General features: G+C 66.0%; 1 protein-coding gene across 2 annotated transcripts in view; it reads right to left on the bottom strand.

Moving 5' to 3' along the window:
* Window positions 1-12,766: 12,766 nt before the first annotated feature.
* Window positions 12,767-27,391, bottom strand: part of KCNQ2 (potassium voltage-gated channel subfamily Q member 2) — a 50,019-nt gene continuing 35,394 nt past the window's right edge. The window contains exons 12-17 of one of the 2 annotated variants that reach the window (XM_042930439.1): window positions 20,687-20,910; window positions 20,035-20,143; window positions 19,574-19,705; window positions 17,758-17,865; window positions 15,099-15,222; window positions 12,767-14,844 (exon numbers count right to left, since the gene is read on the bottom strand). In XM_042930439.1, coding sequence (XP_042786373.1) covers window positions 14,152-14,844; window positions 15,099-15,222; window positions 17,758-17,865; window positions 19,574-19,705; window positions 20,035-20,143; window positions 20,687-20,910 — 1,390 coding nt within the window. In that variant the 3' untranslated portion in view covers window positions 12,767-14,151. The remainder of the gene's footprint in view (window positions 14,845-15,098; window positions 15,223-17,757; window positions 17,866-19,573; window positions 19,706-20,034; window positions 20,144-20,686; window positions 20,911-27,391) is intronic. The other variant, XM_042930440.1, reaches the window with a different exon arrangement.

Here is a 27,391-nt window from a genome sequence, read left to right as displayed (position 1 = left end):
ACGGGCCTCCTAGCAGCCTGGGGCTGGGGGGCCTGGCCTCCCCAGGACAGATCAGCTCCCCACACGCGTGCGGGGGTCGTGACCTTGTGAGACACCACAGGCAGGGACTGCAGCCGGGAGGCACGGAAGGGGCGAGCCAGCCGCCAGCCAGGCTGGAGTCGGGGGAGTTGCTGGAAGAGCCACACCCTGGACAAAGGTGCCAAGGAACCTCCTGGAAACTTCTGTGGGGCTCTGAGCCCATTCGTGGGACCAGGCTCTGAGGCGTGTGATCTTCTCGGACTTGGGGGCCCCTCTCTCAACACCGGGACCAGACCTAACCATCTGGAAGCCCCTGGGAACCCCAAATGCACCCCAGAGCTCCCAGGTGCCAAGTCGCAAGAGTGACCACGAGTGGGGGCCTGTTTCCAGGATGCGCTGTCCCGAAAGGCCCCGGGCCACTGGGTGCCTGTGGGCGCTGGCGCCTGCCACCCCCACGTTTGGGGGACGACGGCTGTCGTGCACCAGGAGTTGGCGTCCGCCCCGCATCCCGCCGTGCCGCTTCCAGGCCGGGCACCTCCGGAGCCACCGCACCGGGCTGTGCAGATGACCGGAACAACACCGTCAGCCGACCGGGGCTAATGACGCTCCCGGGACCACAACATCGCACACGGGCGTCCAGTGAGACGCGGCGTCTTCTGGGCCCTGAAACAAAGCTCACAGAGAAGTCACATCAACCGTACGAAGCGCAGTCCAGAGCACGAGGGCACCCGGGAGAAATCAGAAACAGAATGGTACGGTGAAAACACCCCAAAAGGAACCCACGAAAGAGGAAGTCTTGGGGGGAGTTTGAGAATATTTTGGGCGAAAATGGAAATGAAAACGTCTACCAAAGCTCGAGGGGGGCCGTGAGGCAGCGCGAGGGAAAGCTGGGCCTCGTGCTTCTACTGGAGGAGCTGCGGTCGCGGGGAGGACCCCAGAGGAGGAAGAGAAACCCTCAGGAGAGCAGGACGAGGGGGCAAAGGTCAGCCAGACCAGAACTCCCGTAAGAGAGGGAGGAGGAGGACAGGCCTCCGGGGTACGGCCCCCTCCCCGGCTCTCGACGGGCCAGTCGCCAGCCGGGCTCCGCAGCTGAGCCCAGATGACCAGCTCCTTGGAGCACGGACTACAGAGCGCCGTGCGGAAGGGGGCGTCGGAACTGCCCCCCGTGCGGAAGGTAAGAGCCTCCCGGAAAGCTCCAGGGAGTTTTCACACCATCACTCCCAGCAAGACAGCACATCCCTCCCAACTCACCGCCCCGACGACACCGCCCCATGCGGGAACCAGACGCTGCGCACGCAACGGCGCCCAGGAGCGTGGGGTCCGGCAAAAAACATAAAATGGAGCGCAGCATCACGGCCTCACTTCACCCCGGGCACGGGCCTGAGACCAGAAGGAGACCACGCATCACCTCGGTGGATGCAGACACGTATCCATGACGACAGCTCCCGGCAAACTGGGACGGCCGGGCTCTCCAGCTGCCTTCACGCCGCCCGGCTCCTCCCCGCCTGTGCCGTGGGGGCCACGCCCTATACATCCCGTGGTTTTGTACTCGCGGATCTGTGGCCGCACAGCACATTGCCCCAAAACCCAGTGGCTTCCAACAACGACGACCAGGGGCGCCCAGCTGGCTCGGTCGGTGATGCATGCAGCTCTCCTGATCTCGAGGTTGTGAGTTTGAGCCCCATGGTGGATGCACAGATCACTTAGAAATAATAAAACTTTAGAAGAAAGCAAGCCACAGTGGCAAGCATGGGCTGTGTCTCCCAGTTCCTGTAGATCGGGACTCTGGACGGGACCCAGCAGGGACCGTGGTCTCTGCCCCAGTGTCCAGGGACTCCGCTGGGGGCTGGAAGCATCGAAGGCTTTCCTCAGGCAGACGGGACCCCTTCCCGTGGCCTCCCCACGTGGCTTCGGCTGGGTTCCAGAGGCGAGCGTCCCAAGGGAGAGCCAGAGGGGAGGCACGTTGTCCTCACTGCCCCATCGTGCCCACAGGGGGTTCCTCTGGCTGTGCGGAGGCAGGTCTCACGTGCACAGGAGGAAGAACCCAGCCCTGCCTCACGGATTCTTGCTTCCAGCGCTGTTTTCAGAGAGCATGGTGGGGCGGGGCTCCCCGAACCCCAGCGGGCCTCCTCGTGCTCCCGAAGGGAAGACTGAACCTCCCCAGGTGGCTGCAGGGACCCCCTGAATCAGGTCCGGTACCTGGGACCCCACCCACCTACCTCTTCCCAGAAACGCTCTGTCCCACCCACACCTTCAGGGCCGTTGTCAGCGACACTCATGTTCAAGGGCGGAGCCAGACAGGCCCGTTCCAACCCGCTCTGTTACCTCCTGGCGGCCACTTCCGGGCACTGCCGTCCTCTCCCCGGGCGCCTCTGGCCAGGATAGGCTCTTGGACACTCGGGTTCCTCTCCCGAACGGGGAGGGGGCTGGGAACACAGGGCACATGGCAAGTGGAGGACCAAGACGGGCGGGGACTCATCCCGGGAGAGTCTCTCAGCGGTGGCCCCCTCAGGCCCTGCTTGTCCCCTCCCCTGGGCTTCTCCCCTTAACCAGCCCCTCCGTCCCCACGCCCCACCCCATCAGAAGCTGGAAGGGGGGCAGGCGAGGCTATGGGAAGGGTCCCTCCCGAGCAAACCCACAGGAGCAGGGGCAGTGTGGGTGCTGCCACCCAGCGCGCTCCTGTCAACCCATCCCCAGCCCCAGCTGGACCCATCTACAGGGGCAAGCCCCCCCCGGAGCTGGCAGGCCCTCATTTTGCGCCTGTTGCATGCACAGCGGAACCCAGGAGAGGGCCGGTGGAGAGGCACAGGTGCATTACCCTGCTGCAGGGAGGGGAGCGGGTGACTGCGGCTCGCTGGGCACCGAGTGTGCTGGCTCTGGGACAGAACAGAAAACACCCAGCAGCCCTGAGCCCTGGAAAGTGGCGGGGGCTGGGTGCCGACACGAGGCAGCACCGGGGAAGGCGACCCGGGACCGGGCCCCTCGGGGAAACTTCGTGGAGGAAGCCGCCCTCCCGCACCCCGTGTGAGGTCGGAGGGCAGGGCAGAGGCTCCAGGTGCCCCCACAGGCTGGGTCTGCACCTGGGGGGTCCAGGGCCCCAGAACCTCCCTTGCGCAGGGCAGGCCACGGGCAGGGTGGCCGCTCGGACTCTCAATGCCTGAGATCCAGGAGGGTCTGGTCTGTGCAAGCGGCAAGGAGGAGGCTAACACAGACCGATTCTAGTGCAAATGTCAGACCAAGCGTGCGATGAACGTGAGCGGCTCTGAATGTCAGGGACAGCCCTGCTTCCAGCCGTGTGGCTCCGGAGGCGTTCCTCCAGCCCCCCGGGCTGCGGGGCCACCGCCCTCCTGCGAAGCCACAGGGAGCCAACCTCAGGCCTTGTTGTCTCCGGTGCAGAGCAACAGCCCAGTCCGGGAAATCTGGCCCCAGGAGCAGTGTTCCCGACAGCCTCCCTCCAAGAGCAGGGCTGCAGATGACAACATCAGGTCTGCTGAGTCCAGACCCAGAAGACAAAAGCTAATAGGTACAAAGTGACATCTGACCCAGAGTTGCCAAACCGACACCTGAATTCGCTGCCCAGGAATTAATTTGGCTGCATCACAAGAGCTCTCCTACCTGGAATGAAGGAGGGGACAGGGCCTTTGGCCTTTGCCAGGGAGGGGGCCCCGGGGCCCTGGGCACAGCTGTGGGCTCCACGCCGAGGAGGGTGTGGGTGACTGAATTACCACTAGGCGGCCAACGCGGGTGTGAAAACTAGGTCATCTGAGGGCAGCGGACAGGCTGGGGCAACGGAGGCCCAGTGACCACCAGTCTTGGGACTGCAGGGCTGACCGTGTCCTGAGTCAGAGAGGATGGAGGTGACATCTGGGGAAGGGAGACGAAGGCTGCCACCAGGCCCACAAACCACTGCCCCCCAGCTCCGACCCAGAGCTCTGCGTGTCCCTGAGGCTCCCGCGGGCCCGGGACCCGGGGCGCCTGGCGGCCGCTGCTCCTCAGTGCTCTTGGCGTCCTCCGGGCTGGGCTGCGTCTTGGTCCGCTGGCCGACCGCACACCCCGGCGGGTGCCACCCAGGGTCGCTCCAGGCGGAGAGGCACTTGGGACAGCCCCGGTCTTCCGAGCCGCCCACCGGCCGACCCCTTCCCGCTCAGCCTGCCTCGGCCGTTTCCATGTGAAAGTGTCGGCAACAAGCCAGGCCCCAGCCTCGATGTTACACCTTCCTCTGCACAGAAGGAAAGGCCAATATCTTGAGCTAGACCATTTCATTTTTAAATTGAAAATTAAGTTACTTTTTTCGCGTCTTAGAAAACCAGATAATGGCCGCAACCAGGAATGGATTCCTGAGGACCCAGCAGTGCCGGGCTTCTAGAACTTTCCTGGAGTCCACCCCTAGCATGTGCCCAAGGACTCGGGCGCCCAGGCCAGGGACAAGCGAAGGGACCTGGGCCTGGCTGGAGAAAAGACACTCGGGAGGCGGCGTCCTCAGAGAACAGGATAGGGCGGAACGAAGGGGCCACAGGTCACCCACAGGATGCCGGTCCGGACGTGGGAGGGACCCTGGTGCAGAGCACTGTGGGGACCCCCAGGAAGAGGCAGGGTTGCAGGAGGGCCTGGCGGACCTAGGAGGATTTGGGAGGAGGGCAGAGGGCAGGGGAGGTAGGGAGGGGGCAGCACAGAGAGAGGAGCCATCCTGGTGTGCTGGAGAGACAGGTGGTGAAGGCCCCCCCAGGATGCTCCAGGTGAGACTTTTCCCTCCAGGCACTAGGGAGCCATGGAAGACTTCAGAGTAGGGAGTGCATGGCCAAAGGGGCAGAAGCCTTGAAGGAGGAGACTGAGGCCGGGACAAGAGGAGGAAAGGGCCGGCCGGGTGGAGGGGAGCACAGAAAGTCTCACAGGACTCGGTGGGGAAGCTGGGCACGTGCACACACACAGAAGAAACCTGGCCTTCCCTCTGTTGGGTGAGGCACGAACGGGCCTTTCCCTGGGCTCACCCTGGGGTCCCTCCTCTCTCTTAGTAAACCCTCTCTCCTGTCTGCGAAAGCTCGAAATTTCCCAGTGGGACCCCGACTTGCCTGGTCTAACAGCTAGGGGCAGGTGTATGGGGCTGTGAGGAACCCCTGCTGGCTCCGGGTTCTACCTGCCTCCTGGCCAGCCCCCCACCCTGGCTGAGCAGCCCGGGGCCTCGTGCCCATCTGCAGCCACTCTGAGGTCCAGCCCGGGTCTCGATTCCGCACCCGTGCTGGAGGGAGAAGGTGCAGGGGGAGGTGGGTGCGTGCAGAGGGCAAGGCGGGTTTCTCAACAGGTCACGATGGGACAGCAAGGAGAGACCACGGCTGCAGACGGGGGCGATTGGGAGCCCGGCGTGGACACGGTGCACAGGGGCCGCGGGAGAGTCTTCGAGGGGGGAGAGGGCGGGCTCCCGACGGTATCCAAGGCCAGGGCACCGGACGAGGTACCCCAGACAACCCCAAGACTACCCGGCCTGGCTCAGCAAGGGAGCCCCTGATCCCCAGGCCCTCTGCCCCCAACACTCAGAGCCCCCCATGCCCACCCTGAGGCCTGCTCAGACCCATAGGACCTGGGGCGGGGCTGGGGGGGTGTGTTTCTAGACTACAGGACACCTGGAGGGATACTCTGTCCAGGAGACGGGGGAGGGGCTGGCTGGTGCTGGGAGCAGGTGAGGAGGGTGGGGGGAGGCCCAGCCCCGGGGGGGAGCGGGAGGGAGGGCACGGTGCCCACGGCGGGGAGGAGGGTGCTGCCCCCTCACACAGCCCCCTCGGGCCTCCCTGTGGACCCCCGCCACACTCCACCGTGCTCCCCATAAAGGTGCTTTCAGAGGAGAGGGAGCGGGAGCTTGGGGTGCTGCTCCCTCCGCCAGGGCTCTGCAGAGTGGAGCCGGGCCTGGGGCGTGTGATAAAGGTCAGCAAACAAGCCTCGTGCACCTGCGGGGACGGAGCTGAGGGGCATCCGGAGAAGGTCAGGGGAGGTTTGTTCCGGGAGCTTCCAGACAGTGAGACTATAATAACAGGTTCGTCCGGGGAGGGTTGGCGTCCGAGGTCGGGGGACAGGCCTGGGCGGGTGCCCCTTTTGTGCCCTAGGCTCTGGGTCCGGTGAAGCCCGACACAGCGGTCCCAGTAAGGAACGGCTCTTCCAGGGGCCCCCGGCGTTGGGTCCAGGCTGCTCCAAGGGCCCAGCGGAACCGCTGACCCAGGCTTGGCTGCTCGGGCCAGCCTGTGACCACCCCACCAAGCCGGTGCCGCCCCTGGGTCTCCACAAGGACCCCCTCCTGTCGGCTGCTTCACGGATGTCGCGGGGCCCGTCCGGATCCCCGGAGCCTGGCCTCCCGTCTCGCACACGCGTGTGCTGACACACGAGCCAGTGAGGTGGCGATAACCCCTCGGCCAAGGCCACCTGGAGGCCGGAGCTCTCCCGGCAGGAGCTCACGCTGGCCTCGTTTGCGGACTGTGTCTGACTCTAACCTCAGTCGCAAGTGGGGGAGGGACAGGGACTGGTCTCCACCCAGGGTGAAGGTTCCAGAATCCCAGGTGGGAAGCTGGAGGGTCCACTCGGAGTCCCCTTGGCCTGGGCCTGGCCTGGCCCCGGCAGGCAGCCCTCCTCCCAGTGAGCACTGCCCCCTAGTGGCGTCCTGGACGCAGCGGCTCCAGAAAGGGCAAGAGGGGGTGTCCGGGCGGCTGCGGGCAGTGGCATTCGCCCACCAGCCTCCCTCGAGCCACGCCCTCGTCCCATCTGCCCCCGTCCTGTCCTTCCGCTGACTGCGGCCCCACTGACCCTCTTCCAGACATCATACGCACTCCTGGGTGCCCCCGGGGACGACATCTTCGGACACTCAGAGGCACCTGCAACCTGCCCCCACGCTCTGTTCCACAAGGACCCCCGCCCTGTGCCCCATCTGCAGCCTCCCCCCCGCCACAGTCTCAGACGCCAGTCGGGACACCAGCTGCCCTCGTTCCAGCCGCCCCCACAGGCTGCCCAGATCCGGCTCCACCATCTGCAGCCTTCCCCGTTGTCCCCCACGGTGCTGGCCCCAGTGTCCAGTCCCCCACGGTGCTGGCCTCAGCGTCCAGCACTGGACAAGGGGGCCCATGGGCCCGGGAGACAGCGGGAGGCAGCCCTGTGCCTGGCGTACCGGGATGGGGACGAGGAACACGCAGACGTTCTCAGACACCAGGGCCCCTGTGGCCGGGACACAGAGGGCGGCTCAGCTGGGGGCGGGCTCCCCTGTGAGTTCTGGCCGCTTCTCCAGGCAGGCTCTGGGGCCACATACCGGCCCCTACTTACCTCTCCCGCCTTGGTTTCCTCCCCGGGGAACGTGGTGATCCGTGCTCCCACCACATAGTGGGATGAGGAGGGGGGCGGGTGTGCACCGGCCGCTGCTGGCCGGACACACAGGGCTGTGCGGCCACATGGGCTGGGCGCAGAGTGGCAAGGAAAGCCTGAATGTGCGGGGAGCAGCGGGGACCACGGGGTCACCCTCTGCCCTGTTCTTCCCCACTCTACTCTCTGCACCCTGTGGTCTGGCAGCCAGTGTCCACCCAGGGTGGGTGAGCCCTGCAGGGAGCAGAACCTGGGCTGGGTGGGCTGCCAGAGAGCATAGGTGGGCACATGGCACCCGGCATGAAGGCCACATTTTCTGATCTTCTGTACAGATCGTGACTGGGTTTTAGCCAATGGAAGTAAGCAGAAGCTGTGTGTGTGTGTGTGTGTGTGTGTGTGTGTGTGTGTAACTTCAGAGACTGGTCCTTGAAGGGACAGGGTGTCCTTCCCTCACCCCCTGTTGCTGACTGGAATGAAGATGTAATGGCTGGACTCAAGCAGCCATGTTGGTCCTTGAGGTGACCCTGTGGAGAAAGTCATGTAGAGCACAGCCACAAATCAGGAGGGTCCTGGGTCCCTGGCACCAGAGGGCCACCTGCCACACTAGTCCAGACAGCCTCCCTCTGGACCATGAGAGACAAATATGAGTCTATTCTGTTGAACCCATGGTTACTTAAGGCTTCTCTGTTAGTCACAGCCAAACCTAACCCTAACCCTAGGTGACAATTCTAGAGAAACTGAGCGAAACTTCTTGGCGCAGAGAAATGAGCCAAAGACCATCGAATGCAAGAGACAACGACCTTCTTCTCCCATGGCCACGGTGAGGCTAGGGCGGTCACGGGCAGGCTCCTGCCTTCCTCCACAGCCTCCTCCGTGCAGTGAGGGGGGCCAGTGTGTGAGGGGGTAGCGAGGGACTCCCCCCCCAGAGCACGTGGGAGCAGGGTTATTCGCCAGGACCCCCAGAGCCGCAGAGAAATCTGGCCAGAGTGGATTGTGCTGGCCCAGACACCCAAGGGCCACACAGTGCAGGTTCCAGGGTTCCCGGGATGGCTCTGGAGCCCACGGCCCTCTGGCAGCAGCAGGGACGGGAAGGGGCTTTGGCGGGCTCGGGCCCCGGAATTCCTACTACCTTAAGCTGACGACCTGCGGTCCTTTGTTACGGCAGCAAAGGACACTGACAGAGCCCAAGGCCTTGACCCTGGAGAGTGGGAGTCCCACCGTGGAGCACAGAGGCCTCACGCCGCCCGGCCCGTTGCGAGCAGGGCCAGAGGCCAGCAGCCCCGAGACGGCGTGCAAGAGGAAAGAGGCCACACACCGTGCAGGTTGAATCACTGTGTTTTACTAAGTGCACAGGTCCCTGTGGCAGTAGAACTTTCTGGAACTTTCCACATGCGTCCCTGCTGCCAGATTCCACCCCTGCGGTCCTGGGCAAAGCCGTACTGGGCCCCGCTCTCAGGTACAAGTGTCAACCTGACAGTGAGTTGAGTAAGTCAGCGTGTCGGCTGGTCCGTAGAAAACTAGAGTTCATTCCCTGGGCGTCTATCCCTAGAAAACGGACAATGCACAAGTCGAGGGTCAAGTGTGCGGTGGTAACACATTCGCGAGAAGAAAGGCCGGTGGCAATGGTACAGGGGCGCGTACGAGTGGTGGAAAGTACACGGCAGTACTGAAGGCATTATGAGTATTCTTTGGAGCAAGAACAAAGTGCAGACAGCCAAGGCAGCGGCGCGGACAAGGGCTGCGGGGCGGCGAACGGGGCACCGGGCGCGGGACGGGGCGCGGAAGGGCCCGGCGGACGTGAGGCTGGTGCCGGGTCCGCCGTCCGCTCTGCGTCCATCTGCGGAGCCGGCGGGGAGGAGGAGGCGGGGTCCTGTGTCGGTGCCCGGCAGACGCCGGGGGGCATGGGGCGACCTCGGTGAATTTCCGTCAACGCGCATTAAGGCAACGACATTATGAAACCCAGCCAGAGTTGGGCGTGTGGTGTGGCGGGGGAGGGCCAGCCGTGTGGGCCGCCCCTCTCGGGGCCCCCTCCCCCAGCACCTGACCTGCCCGTCCTGAGGGTCTCCCTGGCGTCCTCTGCCAGCCAGGGACACCACGCAGGTGTCCAAGACGAGAGGTCAGCCGGCTCCTCCGGTCCCACAGGTGCCTTGGAGAGGTTGACAGAGGGTCTCCCCTTCCAGGGAGTGTCTCTTCCGTGCTGTCTCTACCCTGTTTGCTAAAGCCTCTCTCCCTCCAACGTCTCCTCCTGGCGTCTGCGGTCAGCCCCCACCCCCACAAGATGGCATATCCCGTGACCCGTGGCCCCTGCTCGTGCACGCTCTGGGGGCTATGCAGCGTCCCGGCCTCGGCAGCTGGTGTTCCCAGGTCCCCTGGAGAGAGGAGAGGGGCAAGCCCCTAATCCCACCACACCACCTCCTACGGGAAGCCCTCCCTGGTCGTCTCTCCTACTTAGTGCTCAGCAGGGGCCCAGCGGAGCCTGCCCCCGGGAGCAGCCACACAGGCTCCCCTGGGTGCTAGAAGCAGGTAGCCCATTACTTCTGGGCCCTCCCCAGCCCTCCTGCCCCTCACCCAGCATTGGCACATCCAAGCAGGTGGCCCGAGGACCGGCTCCGGGGTCACAGAGGGCAGGTCTGTCCACACCACCGCCGGAGGCAGTGGAAGACCACGCAAGACAGCGTCAGTCGGGGAAGGGAGCGTCTGCCTCGGAGCCGGTGAGCATGGGGTGGGGGGAGGGGCACCAGGGGCACAGAGCCATCCTGCTGCTCAGAACCCAGCCACCCTGCTCGGGTGCAAGATGTCCCCAAGCCCTCCATGGGGTGTCAAACTGTCCCTCTGCACACCGTGTTTATTTCAAGGGCTTGTGACATCAGAGGGCGGGGACACTGTCGTCACTCTGGTCTCGCAGCATGACGTCAGAGGCAAACAAACGCCTGCACCACAGTCTGTACACTATTTACAGTTCGGGGTGAATACGAAATAGATACAAAGAGTCAGCATTTCTACAAAGGCCTCCCAGGAGCCCTCCACACCTCTGGGCTTCAGGAAGCATCTAGAACGGTCTCAGGGCCGAGTTCCATCCACAAACAGCAGAGGCAGGGGCACCTGCTTTATGGGGTGCCCCCTGAATGTGAGGGCCAGCAGAAGAGAGGGCACCCCTCTCCCCCCCACTTCTCTCCCGTGTTAACGTGCTGAATCCGTGAGCCTAGTACAAGGGACAAGGTTAGTTCACGATGCCGCCCCACCTGGCTGGTTCGTGTGCTCGGGGACCAGGGGCAGCCACAGGGCAGTTCCCGCTCTAACCAGATGGGCTTCTACAGAGCACCCTTTGCAGTGTGGGGTCCCAGAGCGCAGGCACCTTTCCAGCCTCCAAACGGGCTTGAGGCGAGCGCCCCCGACGAGGGGAGCGCCCTCCCGTACAAGGGGCCAGGCGGGCAGGCCGAGGGAGGCCTCTGCCACCTGGCCAGGGCCCCTCCATCCTCCAGGGAGGCCCAGCGAGGCCATGGCTCATGAGTTCATGTGGGCAGGCAGGAGATGTTGGGCCAGAGGGTGCTGGTGAGGGACAGGGTGACGCCCGTGTGGCCAGGGAGGGCAGAGGGAGCCGGTCAGGGCCCCAGGGTTACAACCGGACACCCGGGCCTCCCCAGCCCAGCCCAAGTCACGTCGTGGCATCCGGCCGAACGGAGGCTCTGGACAGCCGCCGGGCCGGCTGACGTGAGGCGCGTGGGCCCCTGACGGGCCCCGGTGGCCCCTCTGCCAGAGCTGCCCAGGAGCCCGGGACCGCCGGCCACCTGCCACTCAAAGTTGTTAGCTTCTCAGGGCATAAAGCAGACAGATCCAGAGAGAGAGGTCAGACAAAGGGCCACCAAGGTCAGATGTGCAGCGTGCACGCACACTGGGCAAGGGTGTGAGAGTGCATGCACGTGGGCATGTGCACGTGCGAGTATGTATGGGTGAGCGTGCATGTGTGAGCTTGTGTGCGAATGTGCACGTGTGCATGTGAGCGTGTGTGGGTGAGCGTGTGCATGTGAACTTGTAAGTGTGTGTATGAGTGTGTGTGAGCATGTGTGGGTGACCGTGTGCGTGTGAAGTTGTGTGTGTGTGTGAGTGTGCACACGTGTGCACATGTGAGCTTGTAAGTGTGTGTATGAGTGAGCCCGTGTGTGCGCATTGTGTGCATGTGTGGGTGGGCTGCACATGTGTACGTGTGCACATGAGTGTGTGCGTGCATGTGAGCGTGTGTGTGCCAAGTTACATCCCCATGGGTGCGCTTGTGTATGTGCGTGTGCTGCACGTACGCAAGCGTGTACATGAGCACAGGGCCGTGGGCTTGTAGGGGCACATACTCTGGCCTAACAAGTGCCCTTGTCTTAGGAAACCTTTGCCACATCTGCCAAGGGTGACCGGCCGGCTCCGTACTCCCATCACGCACACGCCCAACCAAGGGCTCACGCTCCCTGCAGAGGCCTCCAGCCTTTTCCTGCTATGCTTCTCTGAGGGTGGGACCCCGGGGCAGGGGGCGGGTGCCGTGAGGGACACGCACCGCCCGGGCCTCGGTCCGGGCGTCCCGAGAGGGGGCCTCTACGACATCATCTCCCAAAGCCGAGCCCCTAAACCATCCCCCAGAGCTGGGTGCCTCCTCCCTTCGGAGGGGCCAGAGATCTCAGGCAGGAGGCCTCTCGTCCCCCCTGCGGACGTGGAACATGCCTGAGACCCCTCCTGCTGCGGCCTGAGAGACCCCTCCCCCTGTGCAGCGGCTCTGTGGACAGGGAGCACGTCTGAGGCCAGCTCCTCCCGTCTGCAGGGGCACACAACACAGGGAGCATGTGGGACGGGACAGCAACCTTTCTCTCGGGACAACAGGCGCCTCCACCCAGGGCCTGGAGTCCTCGATGGCCGAGACCCAACAAGGCGGGTCTGTCACCGGCGACATGCTCTAACTCTCACAGGGCCTCGAGATCCGACCCGGCCTTGCCCGGCTCAGGGGCCGCCCACTCCTGCCCTGCCTGGCGGTCTGCAGCTGGAACCCCCCTCCCCTCCCCCGTGCCGGGAGGGCGAAGGGGGCTCAGCCCAGAGGGAGATGGCGATGGGAGAGGCACCTTCCCCGGGCCACTCCCCACAGGCCACACCAAGGCCCGCGGCGTCTGCACGGGCAGGGACTTCTCCCACCACCCTGAGGCCAGAGAAACACGGCCCTGGAGAAGGACGGTCCTCAGCATGAGGGAGCCAGCACGGCCCCAGAAGCGCTCCTTCCTGGGCCCCGTGGCAACTTCCACACCTTCCCCTCCCGGAGGCTGGGCCCCGACAGCAACAGCGGTTTCCACCTCTGAGCCTGTGCCCTCCGCCCTCCGCCCCCCGCCGTGGGCAAACACAGACCCAGCACAGCCACCTGCTGCCCAGCCAGCAAGAGGCGCCTATGGTGGGACCCGGGGTGTCCTGGCAAGGGGAGGCGGCAGGCACAGAGCCCATAGCAATGGCCCCTGTCCGGTCAAGAGACATTACTCCCTAAAGAGCTCTGAGCACCCGGACCTCATGCCCCGGGCACATGACCCTCAGATAGTGTTTTCCAAGCCCTTCTCCGAGGACAAAGGCAGACTCTCTCGCCAACCACTTCTGGTCCGAGTCATGACAGAGCTCTCCCAGGACCTAGTGTTTGGGGGGAGGTCACTCCATAGTGGGCTTGGCCGCGTCCAGCCCGACCACACGCGGGGGTCACTGCCGCAGAGATAGCCAGGTGCCCGGGCTGCGCCTCCAAATGCCAGATGCCTCCCACCCCACAGAGTGCCGAGACTGGCTCAGAGCTGCTGTTCCTGGGGCCAAGGTGCCAACCACAGGAGACAAGGGCCCCTGCTCCCTGAGGCTCAGGCTGGAGATGGTCATCCTTGACTCCCAGGATACCAAGAAGTCACAGCCAAGGGACCAGTCAGTGCAGAGCCGGTGGGTGGACGGTCAGCCGCAGCGGGGACGAAGGAGGCACCCTACAGGACAGGGCTGCTTCAGCTCCACGGGGGGAGGGGGCCCCCCAACCTCTGGGGGGCTTTGAAGGCTTTCCCCAGGGGTTATAGCATCGTCCTGCCCTGGGTCCTGTTGAGGCACCAGTGGGGGAGCAGTGAGGCAGGGCCCCCAGGGAAAGACAGCACGTGAACCTGCTCACCACGACCTACCCGGCCCTGGGGCCTAGAAACACCAGCCCGCAACCACCCAGCATGCTCCCTGCACACGGGGCTCTATCCGGTGCTGGCCGTGGCCTGGAGCACATGGGGGTGCCCATCCCCAGGTCTCCGGTGGCTGCAAGAGCCCCCCGCAACGGCCCCGTTCCAGAAGCCTGTGGAGCAGGCCCCTCCCCACAGGAGCCGAGGCCGGGAGGCCCTGAGGTCTCACCCCCTCCTCTGCAGGCCAGCAGCTCCCTGGAGGAGAGAAGGCGTCGTCGTGCCAGCCTTGCGGGGACAGAGGGACAAGACCAAGCCGCGCCCACGGGGCAACAGTGCTTCCTTCAGCCCAAGCTCCCTCCCCACGGGCCTCAAGGCCATCGATCCTGCCCCTCGCTGCCACCCTCAGCGGGCCCTGCTCCTTGACCGCACGCCTCCTCCCTACCGCCAGGGGTCTGTCCTCTGCCATCACCCCTGCTCACACCCCAGCCGGCGGTCTGCAGAGAGGGCACGGCCGGCCTGGCGGCCCCTTGTTAAGAAATAACTTCTGCCAGACTTCACTTCTCGAGACCAAGGCGCCCCCGCCCACGTCGCTGAGGAGCGTCCCGTCTGCAGACCTGGAAAGCCAGAGTCGGGGGGAGGCGGGCGGGCGGCCTCACTTCCGCGGCCCGGCCCAGCCCACGTCGCCGAAAGGGCCCTCCCCGGTGGCGGAGCGCGGCGGGGGCCCGCACGGGGTGCACAGGTCCGAGTCCGTGTCCGACTCGCCCTCCGCGATGTAGGGTCTGACTGTGGCGCAGGGCGCCGCGGCCGCGTAGCAGCTGTGGAGGCCGTCCAGGTTCTCCTTGGACTGGGAGATGCTGAAGCCACTGAAGGAACGTTCCAGCTCCTCGTGGTCCACGGACGGGATGGAGATAGACGTGTCGCTGTCCCGCAGGGCGGTCTCATGCCGCAGGAACTCCGTGCTGGCCCTGTTGCCCCCGCTGCAGGCGGACAGCGAGCGCTCGTGGGCGGGCGGGGGCGGGATGCGCACCAGCGAGCCGTGGTCGCCCACAGGGGAGGTGCCGTGGCCCTGGCGCGGGTGGCACTGCTGCTGCCACGAGGTGGAGGGTGGGCACTGGGCCGGGGGCGCCGAGAAGTTCTTCTGGCCCGTGGAGCTGGCGGAACGGATCAGCTTGATGATGCAGCCGTTCCTGTCCCCGTGCTCGCGGCTGTCCTCGGGGCTGTGGTAGGGCGGCGCCGGCTCGGGCTCCTTGGCCCCGAAGTACGCCTCCGTCTCCGTCGGGGGGATGCCCATGCGCTGCATGTAGATGTTCACCAGAAAGTCCAGCTTCTTCTCCATGGACAGCACCTGAAACAGGGGCCGCTGGACCAGGCCTGGAGCTGCCGGGAGGCGGCCGGGCACCCTCCCCCGCGTGGGCGCAGAAGCAAATGCACGAGGGGCTCTGCGCCTGACCCCACCCGCCAGCCTGGGTGGCCTCTGGGCCGCCTTGCTCTCCACCGTGGGTCCACCCCTTGGAGCAAACCGTCCAGAGGGAAGGAAGGGCCGTGGCCTCCCCCGTCCCACCCCCCCGCCCCCCACCTTGGGCTGGGGGACCCTCCTACCTGCTTCTCCACCTTCCCCAGCCGCCCCATCATGCTGGGGTCCTCGGGCAACTCGGCCTCGGCTGGGCCCTTGGTGCGGTCCTTGTCTGTGATCGCCGGGCCCCGCCCCACGATCTGGTCCACTCTGCCGGGAAGAGACCCCACCCCCCAGCATGAGCTCGGGCGGGTGCGCCGGGGCCCGTGGCCCTTTCCTCCCGGGCCAGGCCACGGGCCCCCAGATCCAGGCTCCGGGCTGGGCCCGGAGCCGCCCGGGGCGTGGGGGGGGGGGGAGGGGGCAGCAGGGCGCCAGGGCAGGTAGACGTGGGGCACCTGGTCTCGCCCTGCTCTCTGAGCCTGAGGGGCCTGCTCCCACCCACTGCGTTCCAGCGGGCGGCACATTAACGAGGAGTAAAGTGGAGAGGGATCGGACCGCTCACCCCCCAGCTGCCCTGCCCCCCGTGCCCCGCCCCCTCCCCTGAGCTTTACTCCTCTAAATGTGACCTCAGTCAGCCCAACCGGGGGCGGGGGGGGGGGGGCCTGGGGAGGGCGGAGCTCCACGTCTGCGGCAGGAACAGAAGCAGATGATGAGGGCCGCGGCTCCATGCACACCGGACAGGGAGGGACACAGACCAACACAGGAAACCGCCAACGCACAACACGGGGTGGGGGCAGACAGAGCCACTGCCGACCAGTCTGTGTGCTTGCTGGGCGTGTGCACGTGTGTGTGTGCGCGTGTGCTCGCGCGTGTGGGACGGACAGCGCGGCTGAGCTCAACTCGAAGGAGGCCACGGGTCCCGAACGGCAACAGGAGGTGGAAGGTTTCCATCTGGGAGGAGGACATCGGTACGATCCCCGGCCGAACGGGATGGGCCACCGACAGGCTCGGAAGGGGCCACCGCTGCGGTGTGGGCTCCTGACACTGAGCCAAGACCCACAGGTACGCGGGGGCTCACGCGGGAACAAAGTCCCGGGCTGTGTGCAAGCCGCTGGGTCAGCCCTCCGACCGGCCCGGCGAACGGCATCCCCGCCGGGCGGTCGGGAGCCTCCAGCACAGGCACAGTCCTCAGGTCTCAGAGTGCAGGGGGCCACGTGAGCTGGCCGGGGCCCCGTCTCGGCCTCCTTCCTCACCCGCAGGCTGCTCTGTCTGCCTCTGAACGGGGAGCAGGGCTCGGGGGGATCGTTCTCTTTCCGTTGCACGAAGCAGAAGAGGGGTTCAGGCTTGCGTCAGCCACAGTACAGCCTCATGCTCTGTCTGAACTTCATGCTTGACTCATGCGCGAAGGACCAGGAAGGGCGGGGGGCAGCGGGGGGACCCTCGGGCTCCAAGCAGACGCCAGTGGGGAGGGGGGAGGGTTCCCTGGTGTCTGCAGGTGTCCACACAGTCCCGGCACAGGTGCTCAGCGCCTTCACCCCTGCCACATGACGGGCCACCTGCCTGGCCGGTCCCCCCTGGGAGCCTGCAGCTGGCGCTGCCGGGGTTGGGGGAGGGGCCTCTAAGGGGCCCGTGCCCTCCCTGCCCCTGGCCTCGGGCTGAGGGGTCAGGCTAAACCCCCACGTGCCCACGCTGTGTCTCCGGCCCCTCCTCCGTGAGAATCTGCGTGTCCTCTGGCTGCAGCCGGTCCGGAGGCCCGGGCAGTTCCGAGGGCTACAGAACCTTCCCAGCTCACGGCTCTGGATGCCCACCCCTGCCCCCTGCACAAGGCCCAGGACGGGCCGGCGTCTCAAGGCGGGGGAGGAGGGGCGGAGCAGCGGACCAGCAAACACTCTCAGGGGCTGCCCCGGGTCAGGCCTCCTTCGTCAGGGACCCCTTTCTGACGGAAGAGCCACCAGGCTGAGAGGTCCAGCACGCTGACCCTCAGCCTCACGTGCAGAAACCCTGGCACGCGGGGAGGACGGGTCAAACACACCAGTCCCTCCAGCGGCCAGCCCGGATCCACGTGGCAGTGTCCCTGCGGGCCTCCGGGATGCTCCTGGGCCCCTCTGCCCCTGAGCTGCCAGCAGGCCAGGGCAGATATGCCTCTCTCTGCCCCGGGGGCTCCGCTGTCCCTCGGCTGAGCAGCCCTGCCCAAGGGCCACAGGTCACGGCCACCATCTGTCCCAAGGAGGCAGAAAGGTACCGAAGTTTGAACTCGTCACTAGAACAGCTGCTTCTGTGAACTCCCCACCTAACCGTGCCCTCACCTTCCACTCCGCCCATCAGCCGGGACCGGCTTCCATGCTATTCTGCCCGCTGGACATGACGCAGCCAACTGTCACGCGTCCCCTTGGCACCCGGCTGAGTGCTGGGTGCCTGGCGGGGGCTTCCTTACTACTCTACCCGGGTGGCTCCAAGGCGGGAGAAGCAACAGGCGCTCCTCAGATCCACGAGGCAGCCCAGGTGAGCCCCGAAGCAGGGAGGGCGCGGGGGGAAGGGGCAGGGGGGCTGGGGCGGGAAGGACACCGCCAGCTGGGGGGCCCCCGCCCAGGCTAGACGTCACTTGGGATGTCCGTGGAAAGGAGCCCCCCACGGAAAGCTTCCCCGGGACCCTGACACAGCACCCCCCCCCCCCCCGCCAGGAGCAGCCCCCCCGCCTCCCCGATGTCCCGTCGGGATACAGGCCAGGTGCTGCCGTCATGTGGCCTGGAGCGAAGGGGGCTGGCCGTTCCACAGACACAAGGCGGGAAGGGCTGGCGTCCTGACCTAGGTGAGTACTGGGGTGACTCTCTCGGAGGGGCCGCGGGTCCTTTGCTGGGGTACTTCTTGTGCCGGGGAGTTGAAGGGGGTGGGGGGCCCACAATCATATCTATCCTGGCGAGTGAACAAGAAAAGAGACACCACCAAATGCATCGTGAAACAGCGCGGAAGGCGCTCACCTAACCTGGGAGGCGCCCGAGCGAGCCCAGAACTAGGGGGGCCCGCAACCACGCGGCTGGCCCCAGGCCTGCCCGGGCCAGCAGGTGTGTGCGCCGGAGCCACGGCAGCCGGGGCACGGCGCCGAGGGTGCCGGCGAACCACGGTGGGGCCCTGCCAGTGAGGGGCAGGTGCCCCAGCTCCTTGGGGCGGCCCGTGTGCTTTGTTCTTCCGGTCAGAAGGGGGGGGGGGGGGGCGGGTAGGACAGAGGAGCCCGGTTAACAAAATCAACCTCGGTGAGAGAGACATGGGAACAGGCCCAGCGGCCGAGCCGCTGCAGTACTCTGTCTCACGCACCCCTGTGCGCGTGCACGTCCACGCTCTGCACGCCTCAGCTTGCACGCACGCTGCACAGGCACACGTTTCCTTGCATGTGCATAACTGCACACGCACACACTCGCACCTCACATATGCCCACGTGCACGGCACAGGTCTAGCTGCTGCCCCGGGGCGGTGGGGGACGGTGAGCAGCTGACCGCGCAGCCTCAGCCGTGTTGAGGACAGGGTCACCCCCCGCTACCCGCCCGACGGGAGCAGCTTAAGGCCCAGAGAGACCCTTCCTGGCGTCCAGGTGCGGGAGGGGCACACTGACCTCCCCAGGACGAGGACTTCACTACCGCCAGGGCCTGGGGAGCTGGCTGAGCCCTACGACTGTCCCCTGACCGTCCGGACCCTGCTGCGGCCAGGACCCAGGTGGCCGGGGCAGACCAGTGGAGTCTGAGCGACCACGGGCAGGGGCGGGGCTCTTGCTGGCAGAAGCGTGTGACTCACTTCCGGAGAGACCACGGCAACAGCCACGTGGGCTCCTTACACCACACACACGTGTGTGCATGTGTCCGCGCCTGTGCTCGGGTGTGCGCCCGGGTCCGTGGACACGCGTGTACGTGCCCTGCTGATGCCAACCCCTCACATGTGTCCTGGAACGCAGGGGGCCGCCCGTGAGGGACGGGGGTGGACAAGCCCCTGTCCCGGAATAAGCAGCAGCTCCCGGCGGGGCTCACAAAACCCCCTCTCTCGAGGCTCCCTCTCTCGAGACAACTACCCTCACCCCCAACACACACGCACACCAGTGTGCACAGGTGCACACGTACATGCGTGGACCCACAGCACACACAGAGGCACATGCACACGCCACACGCATGCATAACGTGTGCACACACGTGCACCTGTACCGTGGCCGCAGGTGTCCACACCCGTGCACGCGCTTGTGTGCGTTCACACGATACACGCACGCGCACACGTGCATGTGAATGCACACACACGTACGCTCGCCCACCAGAGCGGGGGCAGGAGGGCGAGAAGGGAGAGACAACGGAAAGATTACACCAGACAGACCACACGAGGGTGTGCAGAAGGCCCACGCAGGGCCGGCGTGGGGCCCGAGAGGAAGGGCCCGGAGGCGGCGGCAGGCAGGGCCAACCACCACGTCCCTGCAGCCCCATCCGCCACCCCCCTCTGGGGGCGGCACGAGGACCCCCCCCGTCGCCCCCCACCCCCCGTGCTGGCCCCTGAGGGATGCCACCCCTCCGGAGCCACCCCGGCTGCGGCCCGGAAGGACCCGGCCTCCACGCCCCAGGGCTGGCAGGCGGCGGGGGGAGGCTCTTGCCTGGACTGCAGGTTCTTGATGCGGGACAGCATGTCCAGGTGGCCGGCCGAGTACTGCTCGATCACGTCCATCACGTCGTATGGCCGCAGGCTCTCCTTGAACTTCCGCTTGGACACCAGGAACCGCATCACGCTGGGGCGGGGGCAGCCGTGAGCCCCGGGCACCCCCCAGCATCTCCAAGAACAGGCAGCGGCCGACGCCACGATCTCCCGGGCCGGCCACCCGCCCTCTGTGCACACGGGCCACTCCCGGGCCGCAGGGTGCAGACGACCCCTGTCCCCCCACCCCCGGGAGCCGCCTCCCGGTAGCCTCCGTGCTCTGCACCCAGGACGGGCAGGTGACAGCCGTGGCATGAGGGGCCACAGGAGCCACAAGGCACAGGTGTCTCACCAGAGCACATGCCCCCACGCCGGCCCCCAGAGGGCCCGCATCCCAGGGAGAGCGGAAGCTGAGCCCCTCACCACACGGCCCGGATGCTGACTTTGAGGCCTGGGGTCAGATCTTCGGTCACAAACTCGCAGTTACAGCTCTTGTTGTCCTCCGCAGCGTCCTCCCCGGGGAGGCTCGCTTCTGGGCGGGGGCGAGACACGGCCCGTGAGGGGCGGAGCTGCACCGAGGACAGAGGGGCCGCCCCCCTCCCCCGAGCAGTGCCCTGATTCCCCGGGGAGGCCACCTTCCAGCCCACCTGCTCCCCTCAGCCGAGCGGCTCACAGGACGGCTTCCAAGTGGACAGAAACCATGGAAGATCGTCCGGCCACGAACAGGCACGAAGCCGATTTGTGGCCCCGCACGGGCGTGTGAGCACACAGCACGTGACTCGCTTGTGTGAAAAGTGCAGAGGAGGCCAAGGCACACGGGAAGCAGCAGCCTGGCAGTGGCCGGGGCTGGGAGGGGCCCTGACAGGTGCAGGTCTGCTCTGAGCCAAAGAACGTGCTGGATTGAAAGCTGAGTGTACTGCCACCAAAGGGCTCACTGTGACGTGGCCGACCTTACGTTACGGGAGTTGCACCTCAGAAGAAAGGGTCGAGGAGAGTCGCTGCTCATAGGGGCTCCAGGGCCCTGGGCGGTGCTCGGGGGACAGCGAGAGCGCAGGCAGACGGCGGCCTGACCCACCTTCTGAGTTCTGTCGGGACGCGGCGCCCTTGATCCGGAAGGCCTGGCGTGCCCGGCTGCGGTCCCCGAAGCTCCAGCTCTTCGGCACCTTGCTGGGACTGTCCTCCAGACTCTGGTCGGCACTGGGTGACCGGCGGACGGTCTGGGCCTGCGGGGACCCCTTCCCCTTGGCGGCCACGCCTCGGGGGCTGGAGAAGACACGGTCTTTCAAACTGACCTTCTGACTGCTCCCACGAGGACCGACAGGGGCGGACACACAGAAAGACAGCAAGAGAAGTCACTGTGCAAAGGACACTCACACCCCAACGTCCGCTCACAGCCCACGCCGACACGTGCACACACGGGCGCCCCTAGGGCCCCTCAGTGCTCGGCATGGCCGGTGGGGGGGGGGGGCAGTGGACTCTTAAATCACTTTGGGTGCTACGGAAAGGTGCTGGGCCTTCTCCACACTGTCCTGCCAGGTCTCCAACTCCACGGTGACACTCTGCGGCACGAGGGCCCCAAAATGCCCCGTGGGTGTGGCTTTTCCCCGGCAACCTTCTCTGGTTTCCCTGCCTGCCCCTCCATACCCCGTAACTGCCCCAGGGTCTGGGGGGGGTGAGGTCCACAGCTGTCAAAACCCCCTCTGCCAAACCCCGGGAGCCACCTGGAGAAAGGTTTGGAGCAGAAAGCATGGAAGCGTGGAGGGGGCCGGGGTGTCCTGTGAGGCTCGTCCCCTCTCCCCGGCACCAGGGCCAGCACAGGCTCCCGCCCCCACATACAGGATGCATCCGGGAACTGAACGCCCGCACTTCCAGGGGGTGGTAGGGACGTGCCACAGGGAGGGGCCACCGTGGCCAGCCAGGGGTCCTCAGGCCTCCCTGTGCAGTTGGGTCTGATACCCTCTGGGCAGCAGCCACGAGACAGGAGTAGGTCACTGTGGTCCGGGGGCAGGTCAGGCCCAGGGACCAGTTGGCCCCTGGCTTCCTCCCACCGGACAGTTTCCACTGTGGAAGAGCATGGCTCTTGTGAACTGTGAACCTGCTCACACCCAGCACATGCAAGGAGCCACAGAACTTTCTAGAACAGCCTCTGAGCAAAGCCCTGCGCTGCTCCCGGGGCCCGACGGGGGCCTCTGCTGTCACCGGGAAGCCACCATCACCTGCTCACCATTCAGACATCGCCAGACCCCACTGTGGCTCCCCTGGGTCAGCCACCCCCATCGGCCCCAACCAGAACCCACAGCCGAGACAGGTCCCTGAGACGGCGCAGACATGACTGGCCACGGAGAAGAGACGGCCAGTGGCCTGGTCTACCCAGCCTGGAAACAGCATCCCCTCCCACCTCCCTGAGCAGCTGAGATCACCCGTCTGCTAGTGAGCAGGTCTCCCCAGGACAGGGAAAAAGGGAAGAAAGGAGCCTGTAAGAGCTAGGAGTTGAGCTGCGGTGTGGATCCCACTCGGGTGGAGCAGGCATCTGCTGGCTCGGGACACTGGCCCGAGCCCGTAACGGCTGCGCCCAGCACAAGGCCAAGAAGGCCAGACGGGTGCGAGGGACGCCGGAATCCAGGCACCGTGCGGCCCTCCGCACAGACGACCTCCTCCTTCCCAACGGAGATCAACAGCTGGTGCAGGGAGACCGGACGAAGCAACGGCCCCGCTGAGCCCCTGGAGCTGGGCCCCACGCAGCCGTCTCGAGGACGGAGCCACAGGAAGGCCTTGCTGTCCCGGCTCTCGGAACGTGCAGACCGGTGAGGGACGCTCTGCCGCAAGAGCCCGCCACGTGGGTGCCCAGGCTGCACAGCTCAGTGTGTGCAGCACCCGCCCCCCGGCCCCCCAGACCCGCCCCACGGCCAGGTGTCCACGCAGCCCCTGCTGCAGCAGGTGTCGAGGGAAGGGCTGCCTTAATAACCTCACAAGCCAAGGACAGAAGCGAACCAACGCGGGCTGGGGCTCTGGCCACCTGCTCCGGCGGAGAGACCCCCGGACGAGACCGCCGTGGGTTTGCAAGGGCGGTCTCTCCTGGCACCAGTGCTCTGGCATTCACACGGGACAAGGGGAGCAGGTTCCGGAGGGTCTGGGGGAGACAGCCAAGCCCCAGCCTTCTCCTCCCCTGCCTGCTGCCCACAGCGAAACCCTAAATACCCGGGGGAGGGGAGGGGAAGGGAGGGGGGGAGGCCCGCACCGACATCGGCCACGCTTGGGTCTGCACAGCTGGGGCCCAGCTCAGCGGGGAGGGAGCCAGCATCCGCGGGGAGGACCTCCCGCCCGCGCTCGACCACGGATGTGCCCAGGGAAAGTGCGAACGATGACGGGGCATCCGTGAGGCTGAGCTTGGCCTGGGCTCCTGGACTGGCCGTCTGGTCCCCCAGCAGCCTGACCGCGGCCCCTCACCCGAGGGCCCAGCCTGTGGCCAGAAGCCCCCTGGACACAAGCTCTGGACAAGCGGGTCAGCTTCTGCCGGGGCCCAGCGCCTCCGGTCCCGGAGCTGCCAGTGTCCCCCAAGCGCCGCCTCCGGTGGGGACTCGAGGCATGCAGATGCAGGTGGGCAAGCATGCCCCTGCCCCTGGTCCTGCTGCACAGCCCCTCCCCACGCCCGCCGCTCGACACCCGTGCGCCCAGGGCCAGCACCGCCACATGCACAAGATGACAGGCGAGTGCAGCTGCCCACACGCCGTGGGGCTGCGTGCTGCTCTGGCCGGGGAGGGGGGCAGGCGGGAGGGGGGCGGGGCGGGGGCGGGGACCCAGAGCAAGCAGGACAGACGCTTCCACACACCCCACAGCAGACAGTGGACGGAGAGTAAAGGTGCGGACAAGGAGCCCACGGGGCAGGGGGCCGTTTCCGGTCCGCCCAAAACCAGGCCTGTAGGGGGAAGGGGGGGCCGTGGGCCTCTGGCTTTCCGGCGCGTCTGGTGTGTCAGGGCCACGGGGAGCCCGCACACACAGGACGGAGATGCCTCCCGCAGGTGAGGCGGCCGGTGAGGAGTGGCCACCCTTGGTGCGTAGTAGAGGTACTAGATGGCGAGCCCCGGAGGGAAGGCTCACCGGAGAGCGATGAGGACCCCGGAAACCACCAGTGCCCTTCCTGGCCTCAGAGCCCCTGGCCGGCCCCCCCCCTCCCCCCACCTCCTGCTTGGAGCAGGGCATCGTTTGGCTTGGGGACAAAAGCAAGTGTGCCGCCAGCAGCCAGCACCGTCACCGGCCGTCATTTGGAATCAGAGGGGGCCCGGGGCTCCGTCGCGAGGGGCCGTGGAGGCCGAGTTGCCAATCAGAATTGGGGCCTGGGGGGCCGGGGCGGGGTGCCAGCCTCGCCCTCACTCATCTAGAACCTCTAATAAGCAGTGTTTGGAGCGGGAGAGGAGGTGGAGTACAGCCGTGCAGCAATGGTCGGTCCGTGCGACACGCCCGCGGTACCTAGAGTGTCCTGGGCAGCATCCACACAGGGACTCTCTGCACGGTCTGCCTTTACTGGAAATGAGGAGAGCACAGTTAGTCCTGGGCGCGCCCAGAGGGGCCTGGGCCGGGCGAGCGGGCAGAAAGCACAGGTAAACTGAGGCACCACGCCGACCCTGATGCAGCCCTGGGCTCGGGGTCCAGCAGCCGCACTTGGGTCTGAGCAATGACAGTGAGGGGCCTGCACAGAGAGTCTTCCGCCAGCCTGGAAAAGAAAATAGTGCCCTATTTTTGGAGAAAAAAATTCCCGTTTTTTTCCTCCAAAAATACCTTTTCCTTCCAGAGTCAGAGTTTTGGGCCACGTCTTCTTAAAAATGTATTATTTTTTGCTATCTTCATGCCAACCAAAAAATAATACACGGGCGAGACTTGGCAAAAGGCTTGTTCTAGATGGACAGGATTCCGGAAAGCACACATTTTAGGGGGGGAAAGCGTGCACTCTGGCGTCACAAACTGATCACCGAGGCTTCGCCGAGCCCAGCCAGCCGCCGGTCAGCAGTGGCCTCGGCACATCCAGGAGCCAGTGGCTGCCTGTCCCTGGAGGGACGCTCGGCAAAGGGGCCTTGGGGGCACCGCCCAAGTCGGTTCGTCTGGGTCTCGGTGCTGAAGCCCTGGGCTGGGCTGGGCTGGGCCTGCCAGGCAGCTCAGAAAAGGCTCCCCCAGTGGTCTGCGGTCCCCAGGAACCTCCCCCGAAGGCCCCAGATCTCTCTGCACTACATTGTGCACATTTTTAAGCAAAAGTGAAAACACACAAGAGTCTTTGGTCTTCCTGAGGCCACCCTCCCTCCCCCCACCCCTGCAGCTATGGCCTGAGACAGTTGCTCTCAAACCGCGGGCACAGGAACCAGACACGCCGACCCCTCCCCTCCCCCCTGCTCACACAACCCAGCCCCAGGCAGGGCTGCCCGACGTCCACACACATAAACACTGGCGGCACCTGCCGGCGTCCCCACAGGGCGCCTCCGGTCCCCAACACTTAGCTCTCCCACCAGTGCAGAGCTCAGACTGCCCAGAGCGCTCCATGCCGGCCCAGGGGCCGAGGGCCATGGGCCCCCCAGCCCTCTCCCCTCCAGGGGGGACTTCCTCCCTGTGGGGTCCTCTCGGTGAGGGAACTGGGGTCCAGCTGTATCAGAAAGTGCCCTCACGTGGGGGCAAACTTCCCTGTGACTCAGTATCCCCAGGACCCGGACCACCCTCCCCCCGCCCCCGCCACCTAGCAGCTCTGTTCACAGAAGACCCTCAAATTCGGGGCAAATGCTCTTGCCCAAGGCACACCCTTACGTCAGCCACAGTCCCACCACAGCTAAAGACTGAGAGCCCCTTGCTGCCTCCCCCTGCCCCCCGGGGCTCCCTGGGCCTGCACACGGCCCCCAGCCCCCGCCACCCGGAGGCTCTGTCCAGGGCAAGACGGTGATGGGGGGATGGGCTTTGCCTCCAGCGCCTTAGAAGGACCTTAGCTTTGTCCAACCCCCCAAACAGCTTTGCTGCCTTCAAAACTCCCAGCATAGACGCCGGCCCCGGAAGGGCCCAACACTGCCTGGGGACACGTTCCCAGCCGCACCGAAGACATAACCACCCACCTGTCCGCCCGCTGCCTGCTTCCTGAGCGCCTGCGTCGGAGGACTGGCTCTCGTGTGTAGTAAAACCTGAACCGGTCACATGTGGCCAGCGGCGCCCCCATGGGACAGTGCACTGAGAGCCTGACCAGAGCCGGGGGGTACCCACGGCCTCCCTGAGCACTGCCCCACGGGCCTCGTGGCTCAAGGCCCCCCAACTCAGGCCCGTTCCTTCGGGGCTCAGGCCAGCGCTGGGGTTTTCCTGCCCACAGCAGCCAAGTGGAGCTCCGGCCGGTCTGAGAACCGCCAGCAGACAGCAAGGGTCCGGGAGGGGTGGGCAGGCACGCCCAGGGGGCCTGGGGGTTGAGTGAGTGGAAGAGGCACCCACAGACACTCACCAAGACCAGACTGAACAGACAGGCACTCGGACACAGCACGTGGCTGCCTCGACGAGGAGGGACCCACACAGACAAGGGGAAAGCAGCTGGAGGACGGCGGGGGGGGGGGGTCTCCTCCAGGCACGGGGGGTGGGGGGCAGTGAGAAGTGGGATGGGGCAAAGGGCAGATCAGACACACCCAGAGCGGCACAGCCCGAGACCCCGCGGCCTGCCCCCGCACCCCGCCCCGGCACACACGGCCTCGGTCTGACACCGGCCCAGCCAAGGACCCCAACACAGCTGGGGCGCATGCCCGTCGTGAGCCACGACTGGGAGGGGGTCTCACGGCAGCTGAGTGAGGGTCCCTGTGCCCACCCATCCACCTGCCCAGACTGGTAAGTGCCAGCGGGATCCTGGCATGCAGGTGGCAAGTGGCAGGAGGCCACTACCTCCCACTGCCGTGCAGGAGGGGCTGGGGAACCACACCCCCGTTAGCACTTCACGCAACAGGGTCCCCTTGCCCGGCAGCCCCGGGACAGGCCCACCCCCTTGGGGGCCCTGGCCGCAGAAGAATTTCTGGCATCCCTACGGTGCTCTGGCTGCCGAAAAGGGGATCTGTGGCCACCCCGAGTGAGGGGACAGAAATGCTGCCCTCCGTCACCTAGCTGACAAGTGTATGTCCCAGGAGAGGCCTTCTGTCCCCAGGGCTCAGCCCAGGGTGCGCCAGGAGGAGGGCCGGGCCAGGCCAGCCCTCGGGGAAGCCACTGGGTCACGGGCAGGCAGGGACACATGGACACACAGGGAGGAGACAGAGGAGTGGTGTGCGGAAAGCAGGGAGAGGGGAGCCACGGAACGTACCGGAGAGCCCGGGGGAGGGCTCCCGTGTGTCCTCACCTTGAGTCCTGCTTTCAGGGTCAGCCACCTCCTCCCCAAAGACAGACGGACGTGAAAGGGGCCCAAGAAGGGCAGTGACAAGATTAAAGGCACTTGGGGGGGCAGGCAAGAGTGTCCAAATTGGGGGGAGGGCAGGAGAGAGAGAGAGAGAGAGACGCTGAGACGAGAGTCGTGGGGAGGAGAACGAGAGGCCGCATGAGGCCGGGGGGCCTCAGATGGACCGGGGCAGAGCTGCGGGCCCGCCTCCCCCGGGCTCAGGGTGCGGAAGGGCCGACACAGCAGCAGCGATGGGGACTGAGGACGCGGGGGGCAGCCCCCCCGGTCCCCCACACGCCAGGCCGTGCTGGGCATGTGCTCTGCATCCCCCCTGATGGTGAGCACGGGGTCTGCGTGCCGGGTAAACCAGCCAGGTCCAGGGTCGGCTTTCTTAGCCGCTTTGAGGGGCTG

Source organism: Panthera leo, chromosome A3 (genome assembly GCF_018350215.1).
Source record: "Panthera leo isolate Ple1 chromosome A3, P.leo_Ple1_pat1.1, whole genome shotgun sequence".
Taxonomy (NCBI): domain Eukaryota; kingdom Metazoa; phylum Chordata; class Mammalia; order Carnivora; family Felidae; genus Panthera; species Panthera leo.
Note: the sequence above shows the minus strand (reverse complement) of the source record. Positions and strands in the feature narration are given on the sequence as shown.